Here is a 20,950-nt window from a genome sequence, read left to right on the forward strand (position 1 = left end):
TGCCGAGTAAGTAAGACGTATGATTAGCGCGAAAAGAAACCGGGTAAGTATGCAATGATGATGACTGTGTTTCAGAGACGATGCATGCGGTCATGACTGTATGAATGGGGAATGATTTGCTGCCTGTCGGGCCGTTGTAAAGGATTGTCAAGATGTATTATGTGGTGGAAACAAGTGTGTGTGTTGCCAGCTTGGAAGCAAAAATGCCTACGAATACCGAGAGGCTAGCCTGCAGCGAATCCAGGGACACGGAGAGTAAGTAGATGTGCCGCGGAGAGATACTAGACGTAAATAGTAAGAGTGGGTATGTGAAAAATTGGTGTAGGGGAGAGAGGAGGATGCAGGCAAGCGAAAGATGTGTACTTGACGTCATGACCAAGCCATGTCGGGACCGGGACTGTGTATAGCCGTGGTGTAAGTACAGCAGGACAAGGGGCTAGTAAGCATCTAAGTACCTAGGCGTGTAAGTAGGTAGAGCGATGCGGAGAAGAGCGTCGGGAATGCTCGCAGATGGATGTACTTAGCGAAGGGGGTTGAGATGGGCGTGGGTCGAATCAATGAAGCATGAAACCGCGGCCGTGTGCTTGGCAATGAGATTCGGCTAGAGCAGCTGGTCCGGGTGGCAAGCCACAGTACCACGCCACAGGGTCGTGTGGTTGACGAAGGCAGTGCGAAGGAGGAACAAGCGACGGGCGGGCCGGGGAAGCCAAGTTATGGGTATGGAGAGGGAAGAGACAGAGTAGCAGGTAGTAGCAGTGGATGGATGTCATGTGAATGGATGGATGGATGGACAGGTGGACGAGGGATGGATGCAGAAGGGCGGCCGTGTGTGTGTGTGCGTGTGGGCAGCAGCGGGCAGCGGCGGGCAAGGTGGAGCATGAGGGCGGGTGGGATCGCCCCCAGGCTGGTCGGCCGTTGGAAGGATCAGGGCTTGGGGCGAATCATGGCGGGCGGAGCCGCGGGTAGCAAGATGAGGGCTGGTGCATGCAGCACAGCAGGGCAGAACAGGGCACAGCAGGGCAGAGCAGGCTGGGCAGGATGATCCTGTGTGAGTGGGCCGTCTGTCGCCCTCTGCTCGGTGCTGGGAAATCCGCCTCAGTGGCCATTGGTTTCCACGACGCCTCGGGCTGTCAGCAGCGGTCCCAAGTCGCAGCCAAAAGCACCGCCTGGAGAACCGTTCGTGCCAACGCCGACGGGCCCGGCAGAAGCAACACGCACCACCACCACAGCCCTACCACTACGCAACCGCCGGGTGACGATGAGACGAGACGAGATGACGTGAAAATGGCGCGTCTTCATGTGCGCACTGTGTGTATGGATGTGTGCGCCTGTGTGCCATGGTGACCATCAGGCCATTCGTCCTCTTTTGTGCGCCACTAGCCAGCTGGGGTTGCACGGCACAGAGCGAGCTTGGGCAGCATGCATGGCCCCATAGTCTAAGTAAGTAAGTAAGTAAGTAGATACTTACGCCAACCAGAGAACATGGCCCCCGCCCCCCTCCCAAGCCCTGGGCTGGGGCTGGTGCTGGTGCTGGTGGCTGTGGGCTGAAGCGTACCAGCACGGCAGCCGACTGAGGCGCGCAGACGTGGCCGTGGGCGCGGGAGAGAATATGTGGGTGCATGTACCGTAGTCGGAGACAGAAGCATCATCATCATCATCAACAGCCACAACCACGACAAGACGACAAGCGACGACAAGCGACGACAAGCGACGGCCTCGCCCATAGCTGCTGCCCATGCACGACCCGGGCAGGCGTGCAAAAGCCGCCGGGCCTCTGTGCAAGTCGCTGCTGGTTCGACTGTGCCGAACCCCAGGGTTGCATGGAACCGTGTCATCGGTGGGCCTAGTTCAAGCCTGAGCAGACGGGTGCCAATCTATCTGTCTTGCACTTGCCTCCCGCTCTCGAGTAAAGTAGTGTGTGATGAATGTGGATGCATGGATCGACTGACTGCACCCTACGTACGTATGTATCCTTGGACACATGCTACACATGTACATATATTTCCATGTACATATACGTCCATACTCAGATGGGAATTACAGGACTGCAGCCTTGCCATGGCCGTCGCTTCGTGTCGAGATGCATACGACGCCTCGCTGCCGTGGCCCCGCGGAGGCGTCGGCTGCATGCTCCCCCGTGTGTGCGCGAGCAACCTCAAACCAATGGCGGCACCAAACTATCCTCTCTTTGTTCGCTCCACTTCGGCTAAATCTGTCAGTGCAGATGAGCCTGTCCGCCGGGCCAGCTAGCCAGCCAGCCGTCCCTCTCTGATAATCGACTAGGCCTAGCCGCGTGCTCGCTCCTGCTGCTGCTCCTGCTGCTGCTGCCCTTCTCTCAGCCCATATTCCCATCGCCGTCCTGCTTCTGCCCTCCCAGACCCTCGTCGGCGTATTCATGCCTTCCTGCTGCTGCTGACCCTCTCCTCCGCCGGCACACGTACCAGTTGCTGCCCGCGCAATCCCTACTCTCGCTCATCTCCTCCCCCCAACCCACCAGAACCATCAAAAGCCATCACGCCTCGCTCTCGCTGTCGCGTCGCCTGATTCTGGCCCCTCGGTCCTCGGCGACCATCCCCCATTCCCCATCCCCAGTCGCTCATCCCTCTGGTGGCTAGCTGCTACACCCGGCCCTGTCCCCGTCTCATCAGCCCCCCAATCCATCCATCCATCCATCCATCCATCCACGTCGCGTTTCTTCTTCTTCATCACCACCACGACGACCAATTCACTGTCCGCCCCCATTCTGTCCTTTTGGCGGATCCTCCTCCACACAGGTATGCATCTCACCTCCTCCTCTTCCTCACGCTCCCACGCTCCAGCTGCCCATTTTGCGCCTCTTTAAGTTCGCCCGGTAACTTGGGCTCGGGTCAGCCAGCGCCATGCTTATTGCCCTACCGAACCCATCAACGTTACCACACGGCACTGCCAGACCCCATCGACTGACACGTCCAGGTCGCTCGCGCCCGTGGTTGACAACACCATCGTCGTTGTTCTAGTCGACCCAGAGCCCCAATTCTGTGGTCACCGCCGTAAGTGTACCTTTGCTGCGGGTCGAGCCCTGCCCGTCCCTGCCCGTCCCTGCCCACTCCCTCGCCACAACTTCCCACTCTCACGCCCACGCACCACCCACGCCCTGTGCTGACTCGTTACAGACTCCAACCACCACCCAACATGTCCAACATTGTTGTTAGCAACGAGACCAAGAGCCAGTCTGTCCGCACCACAAAGGATGGCAGGCAGATTCGCTACAATCTGCAAGTAATTCAGCAGCCTGAGCGCGCCCGTGCCTGTGGTAGCGGCGCAAAGTCGAGCGCTGACAGACGTCCCGTCGACCCGCCCCCGATTGTTGAGTTGCGCGTCTTCGAGAATGACCAGGAAATCACCTTTGCCTACAATGCAAACTTCTTCCTCCACGCCAGTCTGGAAAATGCCCGTACCATCGCTCCTGGACGCGCTCCCTCCACCGCCGGACCCAGCTTTCCAGTCCTGACAGGTACCCCGGTTGCTGGTATGGCCTACCTCGACCGCCCAACGCCCGCTGGCTACTTCATCTTCCCCGACTTGTCCGTTCGCCACGAGGGCAAGTACCGTCTGAGCTTTGCTCTTTTCGAGAACCTGGCAGAGGTCAAGGACCTCGATCCCGAGGACCCCGACGTCATCTACGATGGCAACCACTTTGTTACCCACCGTTGCGAAGTCAAGTCGGCTCCTTTTACCGTCTTCTCCGCCAAGAAGTTTCCTGGATTGTCCGAGAGCACTGCTCTGAGCCGCATGGTTGCCGAGCAGGGCTGCCGTGTCCGTATCCGTCGTGACGTCAGGATGAGGCGCCGTGAGAACAAGTCGTCCAAGGAGTGGGATGAGTACGACGAGGAAGGAGGAGGTTACGATCGCGCCCGAGGCACTGCAACTCCCGACAACTATGGCCAAGCTCCAAATGCCCCTCTCGACGACCGTCCCCGCTCATTGTCCAGCGCCAGCAACCCTGCGCTCGCGCCACCGCGCCGCCCGAGCATCGAGGAAATGGGCCACGGTTATTCTGCTGGCAACGGCTACCAGCAGCAGATGCCCCCGCCACAGACTCCCGCTTATGGACAGATGCCATCATACGGCTCCAACCAACCCCAGTATTCACAGCAATACCAAACCTCGCAGCCGGCCCCGATGATGCAACCTCCACAGCCCCCGCAGCATCCGACACCGTACTCGCAGCACTCACAGCACAGCAGCTACAGCAGCCAGCACCAGGTACAGCCTCCGGTGCCAATGAACCAGCAATACGGATACTCCAACTACCAGCAACAGCAGCAACAGTCGCAGCAGTCACAGTCGCAGTCTCAATACGACCACGCTGCACCTTCGAGACAAGAGCAGATGTCTTCCGACTATGCGCACCCATCCGACTACCGTCGTTCGTCTATTACGCAATCACCAGCTCAGCAATACACTGCTTCGAACCACCCAGTACAACCATACCACCCTGTGGACCAGTACGGCCGATCGCAGCAGATGAGCCAGCCTCTGCAGCCCCTGCACTCATCGCCTCAATCGTACACGTCTTCGGCTCCTTCTCATCAATCCCTGCCCTCTTTGAGGCCTATTGTTGCAGACAAGCTGGAGCCCGTCTCTCCTTCGTACCAATCCCCACCTACCTCGATGTCTGCCGCAATGTCTGTCAACTCTGACGGCTCCAACCAACACTATGCTCTCCCCAAGTTTAACCCTCAGACTCAGGGCCTTCCACCCATGTCTGCCACATCAAACAAACGCTCCTTCTCCAGCACATTCGATTCTCGTCACTTGAATGAGCGCATGGTAGCAGGCAGCAGGCCCCAGCCATCCGGTGCGGGTTATAGCTACGATCCTGGCTCCCCTGACATGGAAGAGCCCATGGACCGTGCTGCTATGAGCTACAGGCGTGCCGACGGAACACAACGACAACGCCATGTACCTGAAGTCGGCGTCTAATTTCATTTGATGCTGACGGCTATGCTGCCACTATAAAAAAGGCTGTTAGCCCAATATCTGCATAGGTGTTAATTGTTGGAGTACGGCGTTTTGTGTTCTCTGTCACGGATCTAATGTGCTCTGATCATCTATACCCCTTCGAGTTCGACAAAAGGGCGACTCTCACCATGGCGGCCCTTATTTTTCGCCTTCTTATTTCCTAACCTTGTTCTGTACCCATTTGTTTTCCATTTTTTTTTATCTTCTATTGATACATACGCCAATCGGCAGAGCTGCACACACCACCATTTCCTTTTTGTTGCCTTGTTTCCCCACCCTACTACACATACCGACACATTCACATACCTCAGTACAAGCACTACATGCTCTAAAACTCTACTTCCATTCTCGCTACTATTATCATGTACTCTTTTGTCGCGTGAATTACGAGGTGAAGTACATGCTCACACAACGCGTCGCGCACTTGTTGTTTCCTTGAAGTTAACGGGTTGAGTCATCTTTGCTCAGGTTTTGCAGCTATTGTTACAGCCCAATGCGGGGGTTGGCTTTGCCAGAATGTGGCATGGAAATACATATTTACCCGCATGGCCTCAAAATTAAAAAAAGGGAGGCTTGCATGTCGATTGTATAGATTCCTTGGGTTAACAGGGCTCCCATCAATATCATCTTGTCCAATGTCTAACCGTGTGTTCGTCCTGTGATGTCTTGTTGTTTGGTATACAAAAGTGTTTGATTTCCGCCCCTCTCTCTCTCTCTCTATTTCCTATTATACATTACGCTGTCGTGACTTCTTTTGGTATAAAACGCAACAACTCACGCCGCCTTCAAACTTCGCACTTCACTTCCGAACTACGAATCTTCATCTGTGCCGTTGACACCTCGGCAGTTACAGGTTGTCCACTCGTCCTCGTCTTACCAAACCACCCCGCAATATAGCCCGTCTTTCCCCAAAGGTGAAACGGATCCAAGAAAGCAAGTCCACAACTTCTCTTGTTCCTCTTCTTCTCCAACCGCATCGCCTCAAGTTCTGCGTCACTTAAATCCCAAAACTGTGTCTTTTTATCCCTGCCCCTCACAAGACCCCAGATGTCAAAAGGATCAAACACCGTAACGATCCAGGGCCTATCGTCACCCCATCCCGGACCCCTCCTCTCTGTCACTCCGTCCCTTGCCAGGAAAACGGAATTAGATGGCGGAAGCCGCTTCCCTGGGTTCCAGATGTTGAGCAAGACAGTATTAATCAGCATAATCGCTGCCTCAAAGATCCAGAAGTAAGTTTCGTTCTTGTACACAGCCGAGTCCCAGCCCGAGAAGTATTCTACTAGCCGGTAGATGCAGCGAATCGTAACAATGCTAGCACTCACATACATGACGTATAGAACTGTACGTAGATGCGGTTTCAATACGCCGGCTGCGGTTGCGCGTCGCTGGAACTGCATACCTAGAAGCCCAAAGGCACCGAATAGCGCAGCCTGAAGGCACAGCGAGGCACTTACAAGTCGCGAACCCAACTCCCGCTGAGAGTCAGACGAGCTGGAGTCAGCCATGCGCCATGCGCCCTGTCCGATGAGAACCTCGCACACGGCGTCGAGCCCGACGAAGGTCGTTGCGACACGGCCGGGGTGCAGGGGAGCGAGATAAGGGATGTAATATAAAAGACGGGAGAGGATGAAGTAATTAATCAGAGCGTAGACTGGCGGACCAGACAGGATTAGCACGGTCGAGGCGATCAGGTAGGCAAGGGACGAAGTGTCGTAGGCGCCGGCAAGACGCACGGCGAAGCCACTGATCATAAGGAGGGCGGCCCAAGGAAGGAGGGCGGTTGTGCGCCAGGACTTGAATTTGCTTGACAGTGTTAGCGTACAAGTAGAATGGAGGGATATGTATACATACATTGTTTGCCATATGTGAAGGGCTCCTGAGATGGAGAAGAGGACTATGAAGAGGATCGGGGCCGCTTTATTGGGCGCATAGTACCATACGCTGTCTGGAGAGTAGTCTCCCGTTCCCATTCTGATTCTCTAGAGAAGTCGAGTACACTAGTGATGTAGTGATGTGCAGTACGGCGATAGGTTGATGGAGAGTATCAAGATTCTCAAGATTCGATGTATGGTGGTTTGAAGTATTTAGGACTTTGTTTCCCTGGGGTGGAAGACGAATTTGGGCATTGCAGAGGCAGTACACCAAATGCCAATGGGCAAGGCTCCTCAAAAGAAAGCCTGAGCTGAAAGCGAACTCATTATGAGCAGTCAGCGACAGAAAGCAAAGCATCATATCTTGAGTCGTGGATGTCTTAACTTGGAAAATGCCTCAACCCCTACCAATCAACATTGACGTCTTTGTGGAAAGCGAAGAATACGATGCGGCATGCAGAGCGCCTCATGAACAGCGCCACAATGCATCGCTTAAGGCTGAGCAAATCACGATCAAAGTCAATGTGGGGCCAGGAATCAACAACGTTGAATGCTTATCACTGATCGGTCAGTTGGAGGTGGCTTAGACAGACAACGTGTGCCGGTGAAGGTCTCCGCACGTGATATTGTGGGGCTATGTCAGGAGCTAGACTTGCGACAAGCTAACCACGCTAGCGGTGAAGCCATCCAAGGTGCAGCCCTCATTTCGCAACGGCATCCATTCCCGCAGAATCCAGCAAGCTTCATTCCGCACAGTAATCCGTTAATTGTCCTTTGTATTTCGGTCGCGTGCGTGTTTCATGAGTGTGGCTGGAAATGATACGCCAGCCCTGGGTGCCGCAGAGGATGCTTCTAGGCAAACCCCAGCCGAGCTTACGGTGATGGATGGGCTCTCAAGCTCAAAAGTGACGGGTGCGCACACACCCTGGTCGCTTTCATCGTAGCACCGCTTACTCTTTACAGTCGAGTACCATGACCCGTCTGGGGTCTTTGGATTGATACAAGAAGACTTGGTTGCACACCTTCCTCTTCGCAACTTGCATTGGAAAGCCCCGACACGGCCATTGAGGTCTATAGACTCGCTGCATGTCGACCTTGTGCCTAGCCCAGAGTCAGCACAGGCTGCGGGTGCAGCATCATCAGCTGTAGCATCTGGACAAGGTACGCCCAAAAGGACCACAGAAGAGATCTTCAGGGCCCCTAACAAAGAAAAAGAGAGACGTCATCAAATTCCCGGCCTGCGTCAAACACCGTACCTCAGGATCTACCTGTTAAGATGCGATGACTCTGATGCGTACAAATCAACTGCGCGTAAATTGGTACGAGAATGGGTCAAGGATCACACGCCGCCTTCTCAGAGTAGCACAGCAACCAACCAGGAAAACCACGATGCATATGAATGGTTGATTCTGCATGTCGTAGTACCTAACACGCCAGCAGCGAGCCAGCCCCGTGGATCTGCTAGTGCTTCGACAGGTGAGAAAGAAAAGACTGGAGCAGCTTCAAGATGGACTCGCGGGACGACCACATTGCTCGAAAAGCTACGTGCCGACTTTAATGTTTCATCCAAGTCAGCGCCAGACCGGGTCGCTCAGATACGAGTGCCCAAAGAAAGAGTCCCGCCGCATATGCTTCCACCTGCAGGACCTGCTAGCTCTCCCGCAATCAGCGAAAGCCCTCAAGAGCAAGAACGAGCTTGGCAAGACGTCATATCTAGATTCAAGGTGCTCATTCTTCTTTCATTCGATCTGCGTGTGAGCCAATATGAGGAAGACATTCGGAAGAATGACGCTCAGCGCTCTTTTCCTGGCTGGAACTTTAACACTTTCTTCATCCTCAAGGAGGGCCTTGCGAGAGGCTTTGAGAGTGTAGGGCTGGTGGAAGATGCTTTGCTAGTGTACGATGAGCTCTCGATTGGCCTGGACAGTGTAATTCGTGACCAAGCGAGTGAGCAGGCACAAGGAAGCGTTCTTCTTGGCTATTCCGACGACATTTACCAGAAAGCAGCAGAGCTTGCAAAGCAAGAAGGGAAAAATGAGGCTGATCCGAACAGTCCCCAACTGGCTATCCATGACGACAGCCCGATCAATGCCTTGAGAAAGGACTATCGTGGTCTCATCCTTGCGAATAATATCTCTGTCTTTGATTTTAGAGTGTACATCTTCGCCCGCCAAATGTCCCTGCTTCTTAGGCTGGGTAACTCAATATCTGCACGTTCAGATCTTGCAACTAAGCTACAGACTTGGCCAAAAGCTGGCGTAGTTCAGCAGTCGACCGATGACAGCGCCATCGGTATGAAATCAGGCGGTCAACCCCAGGAAGCAGAAGATCTTTTCTCGCTTGCAGACCTCTGTACGCGTGCGTTGAATTTCATAACATTCGCTGGAAGACTCTTGCGAGATGATCTGATCAATGGGTATGTTTTGAAATATCTATTGCTTTATTCGTACTAATGCCCACCGCTAGAGCAAAGGCGCATGAGATTACATTTGAGAGTTATCTAGTTGAAAATATTGTTCGCTCGTGGACATTCGCCGCATTGGGCCAGGTAATACGCGAGACATCAACTTCTTCTCTTCCATCCGACAGGCCCACTAGAGATGCATCTTCTGGCTCTACAAGCAAAGGCCGTTCGTTTAGCGGTCGCAGCAAGGAGTCAAAGAGCAAGAGCTCCGACCCCAAGCTTCCTTCTCGTTCTTCTTCGCTGAATCAGGGGCGATCTACGCCCGATATGCCGTATTCCCAAACTGCGCCAAATGCTCAGGTGGTGTTTGAGAATGGACAGTATCATGATCGGCCAGCTACAGGGCAGCCAGGCACAACTATTTCTGCAAGGAACGGCTTGCAGGAACTTGCTGGCACACGAGCACAACTTCTTGCAATTCAGCGACGGTTGCTCGAGCATGCAGGCAAGGCTTTGGGTTGGAATATCGGGTGGAATGCTATTGTCACCTCTCTGACTGTGAAGGAAGAGCTGACGGACGTCAGTCTGGATGAAGAAGAGGAGGCTGAACGTGCGGCAGAAAAGGAGGCTTCCAATGTCAAACCAGATTCTGAGCTTGCAAGAGCACGTATCGGTATATCTGCTGCGGCGTTGCTCACAGCAATGTCGTCTCTCGGGCAATTCCGACAGTTCTATGAGGTATGTGATCTTGTGCAATGTTCATCATTATTACTGACCTTGATTTAGACGCTGAGTGATCTCATTGTCAAGCACTACATGGCTGCAGGTCAGAACAAATCAGCAGAGACAGTGCTCGGTGATTTAGCTGCTCTCAAATTGTAAGTCTGCTGCTACTTAAGCCAGAAATACCTCGTTCTTACATGGATATAGTGAGCTGGGCGATTTCGCAGCGGCAGCAACATATTTTGGACGTATGGCCTCCTATTTTGCAACAAGCAGGTGGAACACTGTTGAAGCTACCATGCTTAAGATGCATGCGCGCTGTCTCAAGAAGCTCAATCGTAAAGACGAATACGTGCGGACAGTACTGGATTTGTTGGCCAAGTCATCGGCGAGTCGAATGGCGGCTAAGAGTTCGTCAAAACGGATCGATACAACGGGCGACTCTCACGAATGGCTCAACGATGACAATGTGGATACCACTGATGTACTTCACGAGATTGTGGGCTATTCACAGCAATTGCCCTACGATGTCACTGTACAGATGGCGAAGTATTTTAGCGACATTTCCGTGGAGCCTTATGTGAGACATTACGACGACAAAGATGGGTTCCAGCTACGTCTTCAATTCAGGCATCTCCTCGAGGATGAGATTGAGATTCGTGCAGCCAAGATCAGACTAGTCAGTGCCATCTCCAACCAGGCCAAGGACGTATGGCTCGAAGAGACTGGTACAATCCAGCTGAAGAAGGGGTTGAACCGCATGTGGATTGGTTGCAATGTAAGTGTCTCAGCGTTGCTTCATGGGGAAGGCTAATGTGTTCCAGGTGAATACCATTGGGCCATACATGGTGGATAGGATCGTCTTGGAAGCAAAGCGCATCGTCTTTGTCCACGAGCCTTTCCAGAAGACTGAAGCAACAACACCTCTTGGCATCATCACATCTGTATCAGCGCACTCGCTCCGAGCAGCTAAGAAAGCCAGGATTCTATGCTTTCCGCGTACTGAAGCTTTCCAAGCTCGCATCTATCTTTCGCATTTGATCCACATCGACAAGCCGCGCCATATTGAAGTCGAATTCTCGAGTGGCTGGAATGCGATAAAGCGTGCAGATATCCGACTAAAGTCTGCTTCTGCAGGACTACGGCTACGCACGGCAGACGCAAGCATAGAAGACGGCGACATTGAACTCGAGGACAACAAGCAAACTCCCGGTGTCATTGCAATTGGAGAAATGGCAGCCGGCTCCGCGGCCACCTTGAAAGTACCTTATGATATGGAAACGATTCTCCAGGATCTTACTGTCAAGATTGACGTCGACTATTTCACCGAAAACGGACAGTTCCAGTACACTTCGTCCTTTGTGATTCCTGTCGAGCTGCCTTTGGACGTCAATGTACATGACCATTTTAAGAACAAGTCACTGTTCTCGAAATTCAACATCAAGACTGCAAATCACATACCACTGGAACTTCTGGCCGTTTCGCTAGAAGGATCAGAAGAGTTCGATGTTCATGCACCGAGGCAGCCAAAGGAACCACTACATGTGTTTCCGAAACAGCCAGTGGCGGTCACGTACAAAGTCGTCAAGAAGGCCGTGGATGCCGCACAGAAACGGAGAAGCCGGATCAGCACTACTGGTAGTCTATCGTTATCTGTCGAGTACCGCTGTCTGAACGAGGATGTGCTGGATCGTATGCGGAAGTTGTTTGCAGAGGCCGTCGAGAACAGTCCGGTTCATCGCTTGTCGCGTCTTTTGACTGATACTTTTGTCAACCGCATTGAGCAGAGCATTTTACCTCAGCAATACGAAAAGACGGCGTTGCTGGGAAGGATTGACCTTGGGGCTTTTGAAGACATGGGATGGGCGGACTGTCTTGAGAGCTTACCTATTGTCGTCCGTGATGATACTCAGACGTGGCTGCAAAAGTGGCATGAAGTAAGTACCTTGAAGGTATATACTGCTCTGCAAATACTAATAAATGGCTGTAGAAACACAGAGTGGTCTCCCTCGAGACAGATGCATCACCACACACCACACAACGCCCTACAGCTCCACCGTCACCAAACCCACCGCGGCGCATGGTGATAACAGTATCTATCCCGCAAACACACATCCTCCACACCACCTCTCTCACCCTAACCTCACCCTCTACAACACTCCAATCCCCCATCGCAACCGTCGGCCAACCCCTCACGGCCACCCTCCGCATCTCCCACACCCGCCGCTGGGCCTCACCCACCAGCCTCGTCTCCGCCGCCAACCTAAATGACCCCACCGACCCCATCGACTTTGTCTACACCATCGACGCAAACCCAGAAGTCTGGCTCGTCGCCGGCCAGCGCCGCGCCTATTTCACCGCCACCGAAGATCAAGAACACGAGTGGCCCATTGTCCTCATTCCGCTTCGACCGGGAAATACGCTTCTACCTAACGTGGAAATTCGGCCACGCATCAAGGCAAGACCCGAAAAGGGGAAGAGTGATACGGGTGACGTGGAGATTCTCAACTGTGAAACGGATAATCTCAGCTTTGCGGATGCAGTAGTTGTCGCGCAGGATGTACGGAGTAGTACCGTGGGTGTGGGGGATATGGGCATGGGAAGTATGAGGGGCGTGGTTTGGTTGGAGAGTAGTGGGTTGGGGGATGCATGAGTTTGATAGCGAGGTGAAAATGTTTGTATGAATCGAGTGTGTTTATGATAAATGGTGGATCGAGAAGATGAGCGTGTTCGTGGCTCCATTGGCGTTACTTTGTTGGTCTGAACTCTTTGTGCACGGGAACGCGTGTAGATGGTTTCGAGCCACGAGTCTTGGGTAGGCATGGTAGATTACAAGTACCTTCACCTGCAGCCGTACAGTGAGCAGTTAGATATAGGAGGGGGGCTGCAGTAGTAAACAAATACTAGACGGTGCTAAGAAAAAAAGATTATAAACTAGATGCTGTATGTGTTGTATAAGCAAGTCCTCATCTTATACCTAATAAGTTTCGCATAAGGGTTATTTCGTAAACCTTATACATTAGTAGCTGCCATGTAACTTAGGCAGCTTCGATAAATAAAAGATCTAAAAAAAGAACTGTCAAAATAAAAACATACGACAGCGGGGATTCGCTAGTGGTCACCCACCTAACTACTAATCCGCCGGTAGAAAGCTTGTATAGGGCAGATCGGACGGGATGCCTAATTCTATTTCTCCGATGGTCGTATGTACCATGCATTAAAATTAACTCTTACAAATCTGCGAGTTTTGGTTTTCCAAGACAAAGTTCTGAGATACATCAGAATCAGTATCATAGTAAATTCAAAGAGAGCTATAGTAGAGTAGATAGAGTATATAGCTTACTAATCTAGATAGCTTATATAATAGGCTATCCCCTTTATAGTTTAGTATTATAAGTAACAAAAAGAATTTATCTTCTAAAGAAGAGATAAGGTAGCTAAAGGCCTAAAGACGTCTATAGTAGAAGGTGAAGATTACGTAACTTAGTATTCTACTAAAATTAGGGCTGAGGCTGTCTTAGTGAGACAATTGGTGAATCTTTGGTGGACCCTTCTATCTTTAAAGACGCTGAGACCAAAATGAGAGCCTATTTCCCTAGTTTGTATTTGGATGACCTCTCATATCGACAGTTATGTAGCTCCCTATTAGATATAACTCTAATATACCTATGTACCTACTCTCCAAGCGCAACCTCTAACAGACATCTTTTAATAAAAGACTTATCTGCCTTAGTACGGACTAGGACTGAGCAGTACAACCCAACACTATCTATAGTAACGCCTCCAACAAGAGGCGTTGTGTTCGAAGCTCGGTCATGTACTTTTCGACTACGAAGATAGGTCTGACTTGGCATAGATATGTGCTTCTGCCCCTGATTGGTTGCGTAGCACTATGCTCGAAAGTCTGCTTAGTAGTTAGAGCATAACTAGACTTGAAAAAGGCGAGTGAATGTAAAAAAATATGTACTTGCAACTAGCACAAATAACTTTATATTCTGCACGTAACTGTTTAGAAAGCCCTTTAATTGCAGAGTTCTCTTATTTCCCTCCCTAATTAGCCAGTCTTTTAGCGCCCCGAATCTCTTCAACATGTGTAGTATTCTTCAAACGATATCTTGGGCACTATGGCCGATGGCAACGAACAGAACGAGCTGGGTAATACTCGGGACCACGACTTTGGCCTATGCCATTGTCGCTAAATGAACGGGCTCCGTTACAGCCTGTTGTACTTTAAATAATATTAGTACAAAACTTGAGGTATAAGTTGTGTACACAACAGGATCCTTACGTCCAGAAATCGCAAGCGAAACCCCAAGTATTATAGGAGAATGCATGAGGACCACCAGTATTAACTATGTACCAGAGTTAGTATATAAATCACACTTGGGTTATTTAGTTTAATGTAGCTAGCCAAAAGGGAATTCTTACCGCAACCTTTCTGTGGTGATATATCTACATTTTTGCAGGAACTGTTCGTGCCGATGCAGACAGTTGGTGGTCCTTGAGCTCCTGGTTCTCTTTTAGGAAGAGAAGCGGCGCTTCCAAGGAGGGCAATAGTAGTGATGATGAGAGTCTTCGCAAGGATTTTGAAAGATATAAGAATATAGTGGTAAATCTTATGGAAGAAATTGCCAAGTGCAACAATCTACAGGAGCTTGTGCAGAGCATGCTCTTATAGATATCTTTGTCTTACTAATATAACTGATTATGTATATTTATAGTTAACTGATAATGTTTAATGCTGACTCATCTATTATCCATGACGGAGAGGTAAACATCAGCGGCGGTATAACACTGACTAGAAAGAAAACTCTAATTATTTATAGGCCGGGAGAGGGCCGATATAGTCATCGTGCCGCTATGTTATTTCTCAATATAGCAACAGCATCAGCGTCTGCGTATAGCGTAAATAGCGATAGCAGCCAAGGTCGCGTTGTAATAGTCAAGTATTACGAACCTAAAGGAAGAAGGCATGGTAGTTAAGTTAAGGAATATCAATAACTAGTCAGCCTAGCTATACATAACAGGCGGGCATGCACTACGTAACCTTTTTAGTAGCGCATGCTCGAGGAAGGGTCTTAAAACACTCCTCGTGTATAAGCTATAGAGGAATGTCTCTCGTATATAAACCACCAAGGAATCCTCAGACGCCTCTAACTAAGGGTTGCGAGTAACGCAATTATATAGTACAAGGCATTAAGCCCTTATTGTAACGGCTGAGCTGCCGACAAGACCAATATCCGAACAGGATCCGAACTAGGTTCTATTGAACTTAGTGGGAACTACTGGGATAAAAACCCACACATCTATGATAGCTTATTCTGCAGTTTTTCGATATCCTTTCGTACAAGGCCTATAGGTGTCTATTCGGATCAATGCTCGTTTGATGTCCTAAGCGCAACCTCTGACAGAGTACTCCAGGTGCAGCAGGCTTAGCAACTTACTAGAGCCAAAATCGGTAGTCACAGAGGCTGAGCAGGCTCAAGGCAGTCAGCAGTGTCAGCGCGCGACGCCGACGTGCACAAAGTGTCACACTCTAGGAAATACTCACACTCCACGCATAATCAGATAATAAACCCTATTCCCAAGCTTATCCCATTATATCAGTGTGGCTTAATATTGCAGAGTGTCGCGTCAACTTTGCTAAGGTATGTGGCTTGCTTGCGCAACACGTGAAACCCTATTCTTAGAAATAAATCTTGGTAGTCTCATAAAGTGCCCCCACTGAGAGCCATGACTACCCGAGGATTCAGTACCTTGGCGCCGGAGGCGACCCTCTTTTCTCTAGCACAATCTTGGCGAATTGCTGGATTAATGTGTCTTTGGATCTAGTTGAGCGAGTGGTTTGGTTCTAAAGCTGGAGCTCTAGTCTCTTTAGTATCAAGATAGCTCTGCATACGTTAACTAATGTTTCATTAAGATAACTACTTTCAAGCTGTACCTAACTCTCATACGTGGAGCTTTCTTTTCTGCAAAAGATTCAAGAGCCTGAACAGCGCATTCTTAGGATTAGTCTATTAATACTCTAGGTCACTTGGTAATACAGGATATTCCCTAATCCCTTTCATTCAGGAGTGTTCTAAGTACCAAGAGGCTCTCCTTCTCTACAGTAAGATGAACAGTTCAGGTTCAACACCTGTCCACATCAGAAGTTGATAATTATCGCGGGGCGTTGACCACGTGTCGTAGCCCTCTGCCAAAAGGGGGCCTCCCACTATGAGATGAATGCCACATTATCCTTAATCTCCTATGGAAGTGGGCTTTTTGGACAGATTAGATACGGCAAGGCTTAGAATAGGCATAAAGGCCTAGATAGATTTTGTTATTACGCTTGTTGTGGTAAGCTCTCCATCATAAGTGCCTCTCTTACCTAGACTGATGCTTAGTTATTCTATCATCATGATATTAATTATCCATTTTATTATTTGAGCTCTTAAGGAAATTTCCACAAGAGTCTATAATAGGCTGGCGCCCTGGATGTGACATTCAATAGGATCTTAGATCATCTCGATCTGAGCATTGTTCAGACAACAGCGCGGCTTGCCGGCCCGGCGTTTCTCTGATAGTATGCAAATGCTGGGTGATGGAGTAGATATGTCTGTATCGAATTCTACCTGAGTGCAATCCGGCTTCTGCTCTCCTGAGTATGGTCCGTCACAGAATCTTTGACGCTCGCATGGACTACCGCATTCATCTACCTCGCCCTAATTCAGATTGACATTAGAGAAATAGTTATAGCATAAACCAACATCACAAGAGGCTATAGAGCTCATACAGCTATTCTATTGCACATTGCACATTGCACATTGCACATCGTATCCCAAAGCGGCGCGTCGGTTGCTGCTGAATCCATTAAGGAGAATCGCTTCATGGCATGGAGCGGTTGTTCTCCGATTGTTATGGCGTGGAACTAGCCTTCGCAAAGTACGGATGGTCTAATAAGCCAAGAAAGTTATTCCCTCCTTGTGAGCGTAGCTCGGTCGAAAAAAATAATGGACATGCTCGCTACTAGGACTAACATGTTTAAACTTAATATTTGACTTTGCGTACACACCAACACGGTGCCGCAGTCCAATCATCGCCAGCTGTTATGGCTCCTTCCCATATCCATTCCGACTATAGGGCGAAATGCCAAGTGGATAAGCTCTCTCCATACTTCTGGCAGAGAACTTATAATCGCCAGATTTTTCGACAAATTCGCATCGCAGTCTTTCTTCATTCTCTGATAATACTGTTGTTTCGCAATCATCCTGCAATCACCCCCTTCGTTCACTCCTTACTGTTTGCTTCATATGTTTTCAATAAAACGCACAACATGAAGCTCGCCAGCGCAACACAAGTCATCTTTCCAGGCGTACTCTTCGCGTTTGTGAGCGATGCCACTCATCTTCCCCGAGCAGTCATCGGGAAATGTCCAAGCGGAGAACGTTCGACCTTCCTTATCAACAACCGGATCTATAATATCTGTCCTGGCACAGATTACTGGTCGCCAAACGTTAAAATTGTTCCAGACACAGCCAATGTTGACGCCTGTGTCATTCGCTGCTCCGAAACCGAAGGATGCGCAAAGGCATCATACAACTCGAAGTTAAAAACGTGTTACTTAAAGGGAGATCCAGAAGCTCCAATCTGGTTTGAAACGCCTGACCTGGATACGATCCGTGTCGGCAACGTGCCGCAGTGCCCAACGGATGAGAGGTTCATCAATGTCAACGACGGCAAATTTACCATTTGTCCGGGTACAGACTACTGGTCACCCAACGTTCAAATCATTCCTGACATTGTCAATGTCGATGCTTGCGTCACTCAATGTGCACAAGACACATCGACATGCGAGAAGGCCTCGTACAACTCTAAACTTAGAACATGCTACCTCAAGGGCAAGCCCGCTAGTCCAGTGTGGTTTGCTACGCCTGAACTAGACACTCTGCGTTTTTCCAAAAGCCAGGTCCCTGTTCCGCAGCCCATACCTACAACCACTTCTGTGGCGAATCCGGATCCCAGTCCTGTTCAAAACCCTGTTAGTAATCACCCAGGTCAATGGGGCAAAGTCTTTCCACTTCCCGTGATCCCGGTAGCTGGCTATGTGGTACCTGAGTGGCCAGAGTCTAATAGGCTGCTTTTCTGGTCAGCTTGGGCTACGAATAAGTTCAGTTTGTGGAGTCCGCCCAACGGCTACACTCAATTTGCCGATTACAACTACAAGACTGGAGCTTTATCTCAGCGCACTGTGTCCAATACTCGTCATGATATGTTTTGTCCTAGCATCAGCGCGTTGGCAGACGGAAGGATTGTTATCACAGGCGGAACAAATGCAGAAGTAACTTCGATTTACGAGCCGTCAACAAACCAGTTTGTTCGGGGACCTGACATGAAAATACCAAGAGGATACCAGACCTCGGCTACACTATCAGATGGCAGGGTCTTTACGATCGGCGGTTCTTTCAGCGGCGCGCGGGGTGGCAAGAATGGTGAGGTCTACGACCCGCGCACAAACACCTGGACCGTGCTTCCTAATGCCAGGGTAGAGCCTCTCCTGACCAGCTACGATTGGGAAGGCGATTGGAGGACCGACAATCACGCCTGGCTCTTTTCCTGGAGCAATGGCAGCGTTTTCCATGCGGGTCCTAGCAAGGGTATGCACTGGTACGGTACGACAGGCTCAGGTTCCGTTCAAGATGCTGGAATTCGCGATCCTGAAGCTGACGCAATGTGCGGTGTTCACGTTATGTTCGATATAGGCAGGATTTTTTCTGCCGGAGGAAGCCAGAGCTATACTGCAAGTCCTGCAACCTCTCGTGCCCATTTGATTACGATCACAGAAGCATTCAAAGCGGCCACCGTCGAACGACTGCCGCGAATGAATGACCCACGAGGTTTTGCGAACGTTGTAGTACTGCCAAATGGACAAGTCCTTGTGCTTGGTGGCCAACGTGTGTCGCGTGTCTTTCAAGACGACGAGTCTGTCCTGACACCTGAGCTGTTCGATCCCGCTACAAAGACATTTCGACGCCTCGCGCCAGCCGCAGAACCTCGCAATTATCACTCTATTGCTATTCTTCTTAGTGACGGTCGTGTTTTCACTGGAGGTGGCGGTATGTGCGGTAATCTTGCACCTGGCCAAAGTGAGCAATACTGCAACCGTGCCATCGATCACCAGAATGGACAGATCTTTACTCCTCCATACCTTCTCAACCAAGACGGCTCATTAGCTACCAGACCCATCATATTTGCTGTCGAGAGCAAAGGATATGCGGACGGACGCATTGTCAAAGTGGGTGGGACGATCATAGTTTACATGAACTATCCGAACGACCATACATTCTCACTTGTGCGTATGGGCTCTGTCACGCATTCGGTCAATAGCGATCAGCGACGTGTACCAATGAATAATGTCCAGAGGAATGCTGCAACATTCACGATGAAGCTTCCCAACGACTCCGGCGTACTGATTCCTGGGTTCTACTATTTATTTGCAATGGATGCAAGAGGTGTTCCATCGATCGCAAAGACGCTCCAAGTTGTGTTATGAATAGCAACGAGCTCTAGTTATGACTGTAGAGTATAGGAAATGCCTCTGAAATTCCAACAGAAGGCACTCCGTATTGCATACGCAGTATCTCAGATGTACAGTAAATTCAAATCAAGGGGCTGCATTGGTTCGTAAAACAAATTGAGGCCTTTGACCGACTATTATATGTACAAGGGGAAATCCTTCACGTGACACATACCCCCCCAATGACTTGTGGATCCCCTCAACTTTGGCCCCTAGGGTGGTTGTGTCTATGCTATGTAGGCCCTGTTCGGTGTCCAGTTTCAATTCCAATTTTATTTTCACTGGTAGCAATTTTAGTCGATTTTAGTGATCAACCGAGCTAGTTATACTGTACCGTACCGAACGGTGATGGGCCTCGGACGGCCACAAGCCCGATCTGCCCCACCAACTACTACTAACACCACCCGCCCGATCGCGCCACAACCACCCCAAATGGAGCCTATCAACGCTGGGCTTGAAGCTATAACTGCTTTAGAATCTAACATCCGTTACTGTATGGCTAAAACCCGATGTGCCGAAAATACCCAATCGGATTCCAAGGATCATGGACTTCAGTCTAGCCGTTGTGATCTGATTGAGCATTGTTGGCAAACAGCGTTTTTTGGCATGTAGTGACAAGCGTTAGGGAAAAACCTGTATATGCCTAAGTTGCTCGAAAATTCAGTGTTGAGCCATTCACGCTGAGGCGGCACCACCAAGGTTTGAACACCACGCGCGAGGCCTATCACCATAATCAACGTGCGCTGCACCCACAATAGAAGCTTAAACTTATCAAATATACAATGTGATATCCAAGCCTCACTTCGCATAAAGCTTTAGTTATGCAAGGTTATGGGTGAGAGTTCGTCTCACGTAAGCATATAATCATATATTGGAGAGAAGAGATGACGTGTGGAATCAGCTTTATGTGGATACATAAAGTATTCTTGTGAGATAAGTACACATTTAAATTGGTGTGATCAAACTGAGCTACTTGATGTTACATAGCTCCTGCCGGCTGGCCCGAGCAATGCCGTACTTGCATCTATTCCCGAAATGTTTCACCTCACGTCTTTCCATCTTGTCCCTCTTTTCTCCCACATAAGCTCAAGTACCCACAGCCGCCCCACCTCGTCACCGCTTCAACGGCAGAGATCCAGGTAAATGACGCGGATGTGCGCCGGCTCTATCTTACTACATCTCAGGACTTTTCAGCCGTTTGACTTTGTTCCTACTAACGGCATGTCCGGATAATCCCTGCTTGTATACTCATACACCTTCATAGCAAGATTTGGCCGTATAAACACCGAAAGCATAACGCTCATTCGGGTTTGCATGCCCGCCATACGAGTCCTAGCGTTGGCATCATTGCCCAACCAGCTTCTCTACCTTCTCTCTGCCCAATACGAT

General features: G+C 50.1%; 5 protein-coding genes across 5 annotated transcripts; 4 read left to right on the forward strand and 1 right to left on the reverse strand.

Annotated features, from left to right (window-relative positions):
- Positions 1–203: 203 nt before the first annotated feature.
- Positions 204–2,416, forward strand: COCMIDRAFT_28310 (uncharacterized protein; the record flags this gene model as incomplete). The annotated part of the gene is made up of 8 exons (XM_007692100.1): positions 204–255; positions 296–304; positions 606–835; positions 991–1,308; positions 1,478–1,611; positions 1,665–1,914; positions 2,044–2,141; positions 2,284–2,416. 8 exons carry the CDS (start codon positions 204–206, stop codon positions 2,414–2,416), a joined length of 1,224 nt encoding a protein of 407 aa, XP_007690290.1.
- Positions 2,417–3,171: 755 nt separating this feature from the next.
- Positions 3,172–4,965, forward strand: COCMIDRAFT_101575 (uncharacterized protein; the record flags this gene model as incomplete). The annotated part of the gene is made up of 1 exon (XM_007692113.1): positions 3,172–4,965. One exon carries the CDS (start codon positions 3,172–3,174, stop codon positions 4,963–4,965), a length of 1,794 nt encoding a protein of 597 aa, XP_007690303.1.
- An 824-nt stretch (positions 4,966–5,789) lies between these two features.
- Positions 5,790–6,977, reverse strand: COCMIDRAFT_101497 (uncharacterized protein; the record flags this gene model as incomplete). Its single annotated transcript, XM_007692114.1, has 2 exons — positions 5,790–6,810; positions 6,859–6,977. The coding sequence occupies 2 exons, from the start codon at positions 6,975–6,977 to the stop codon at positions 5,790–5,792; spliced, it is 1,140 nt and encodes a 379-aa protein (XP_007690304.1).
- Positions 6,978–7,678: 701 nt separating this feature from the next.
- COCMIDRAFT_7340 (uncharacterized protein) lies at positions 7,679–12,658 on the forward strand (the record flags this gene model as incomplete). The annotated part of the gene is made up of 8 exons (XM_007692095.1): positions 7,679–7,790; positions 7,842–8,039; positions 8,094–9,294; positions 9,345–10,020; positions 10,069–10,160; positions 10,213–10,783; positions 10,830–11,942; positions 11,996–12,658. 8 exons carry the CDS (start codon positions 7,679–7,681, stop codon positions 12,656–12,658), a joined length of 4,626 nt encoding a protein of 1,541 aa, XP_007690285.1.
- A 4,662-nt stretch (positions 12,659–17,320) lies between these two features.
- On the forward strand, positions 17,321–19,537 carry COCMIDRAFT_38843 (copper radical oxidase; the record flags this gene model as incomplete). Its single annotated transcript, XM_007692107.1, has 2 exons — positions 17,321–17,907; positions 18,031–19,537. 2 exons carry the CDS (start codon positions 17,321–17,323, stop codon positions 19,535–19,537), a joined length of 2,094 nt encoding a protein of 697 aa, XP_007690297.1.
- Positions 19,538–20,950: the final 1,413 nt, after the last annotated feature.

This window comes from Bipolaris oryzae, assembly GCF_000523455.1.
Source record: "Bipolaris oryzae ATCC 44560 unplaced genomic scaffold scaffold_119, whole genome shotgun sequence".
In the NCBI taxonomy this organism is placed as follows: domain Eukaryota; kingdom Fungi; phylum Ascomycota; class Dothideomycetes; order Pleosporales; family Pleosporaceae; genus Bipolaris; species Bipolaris oryzae.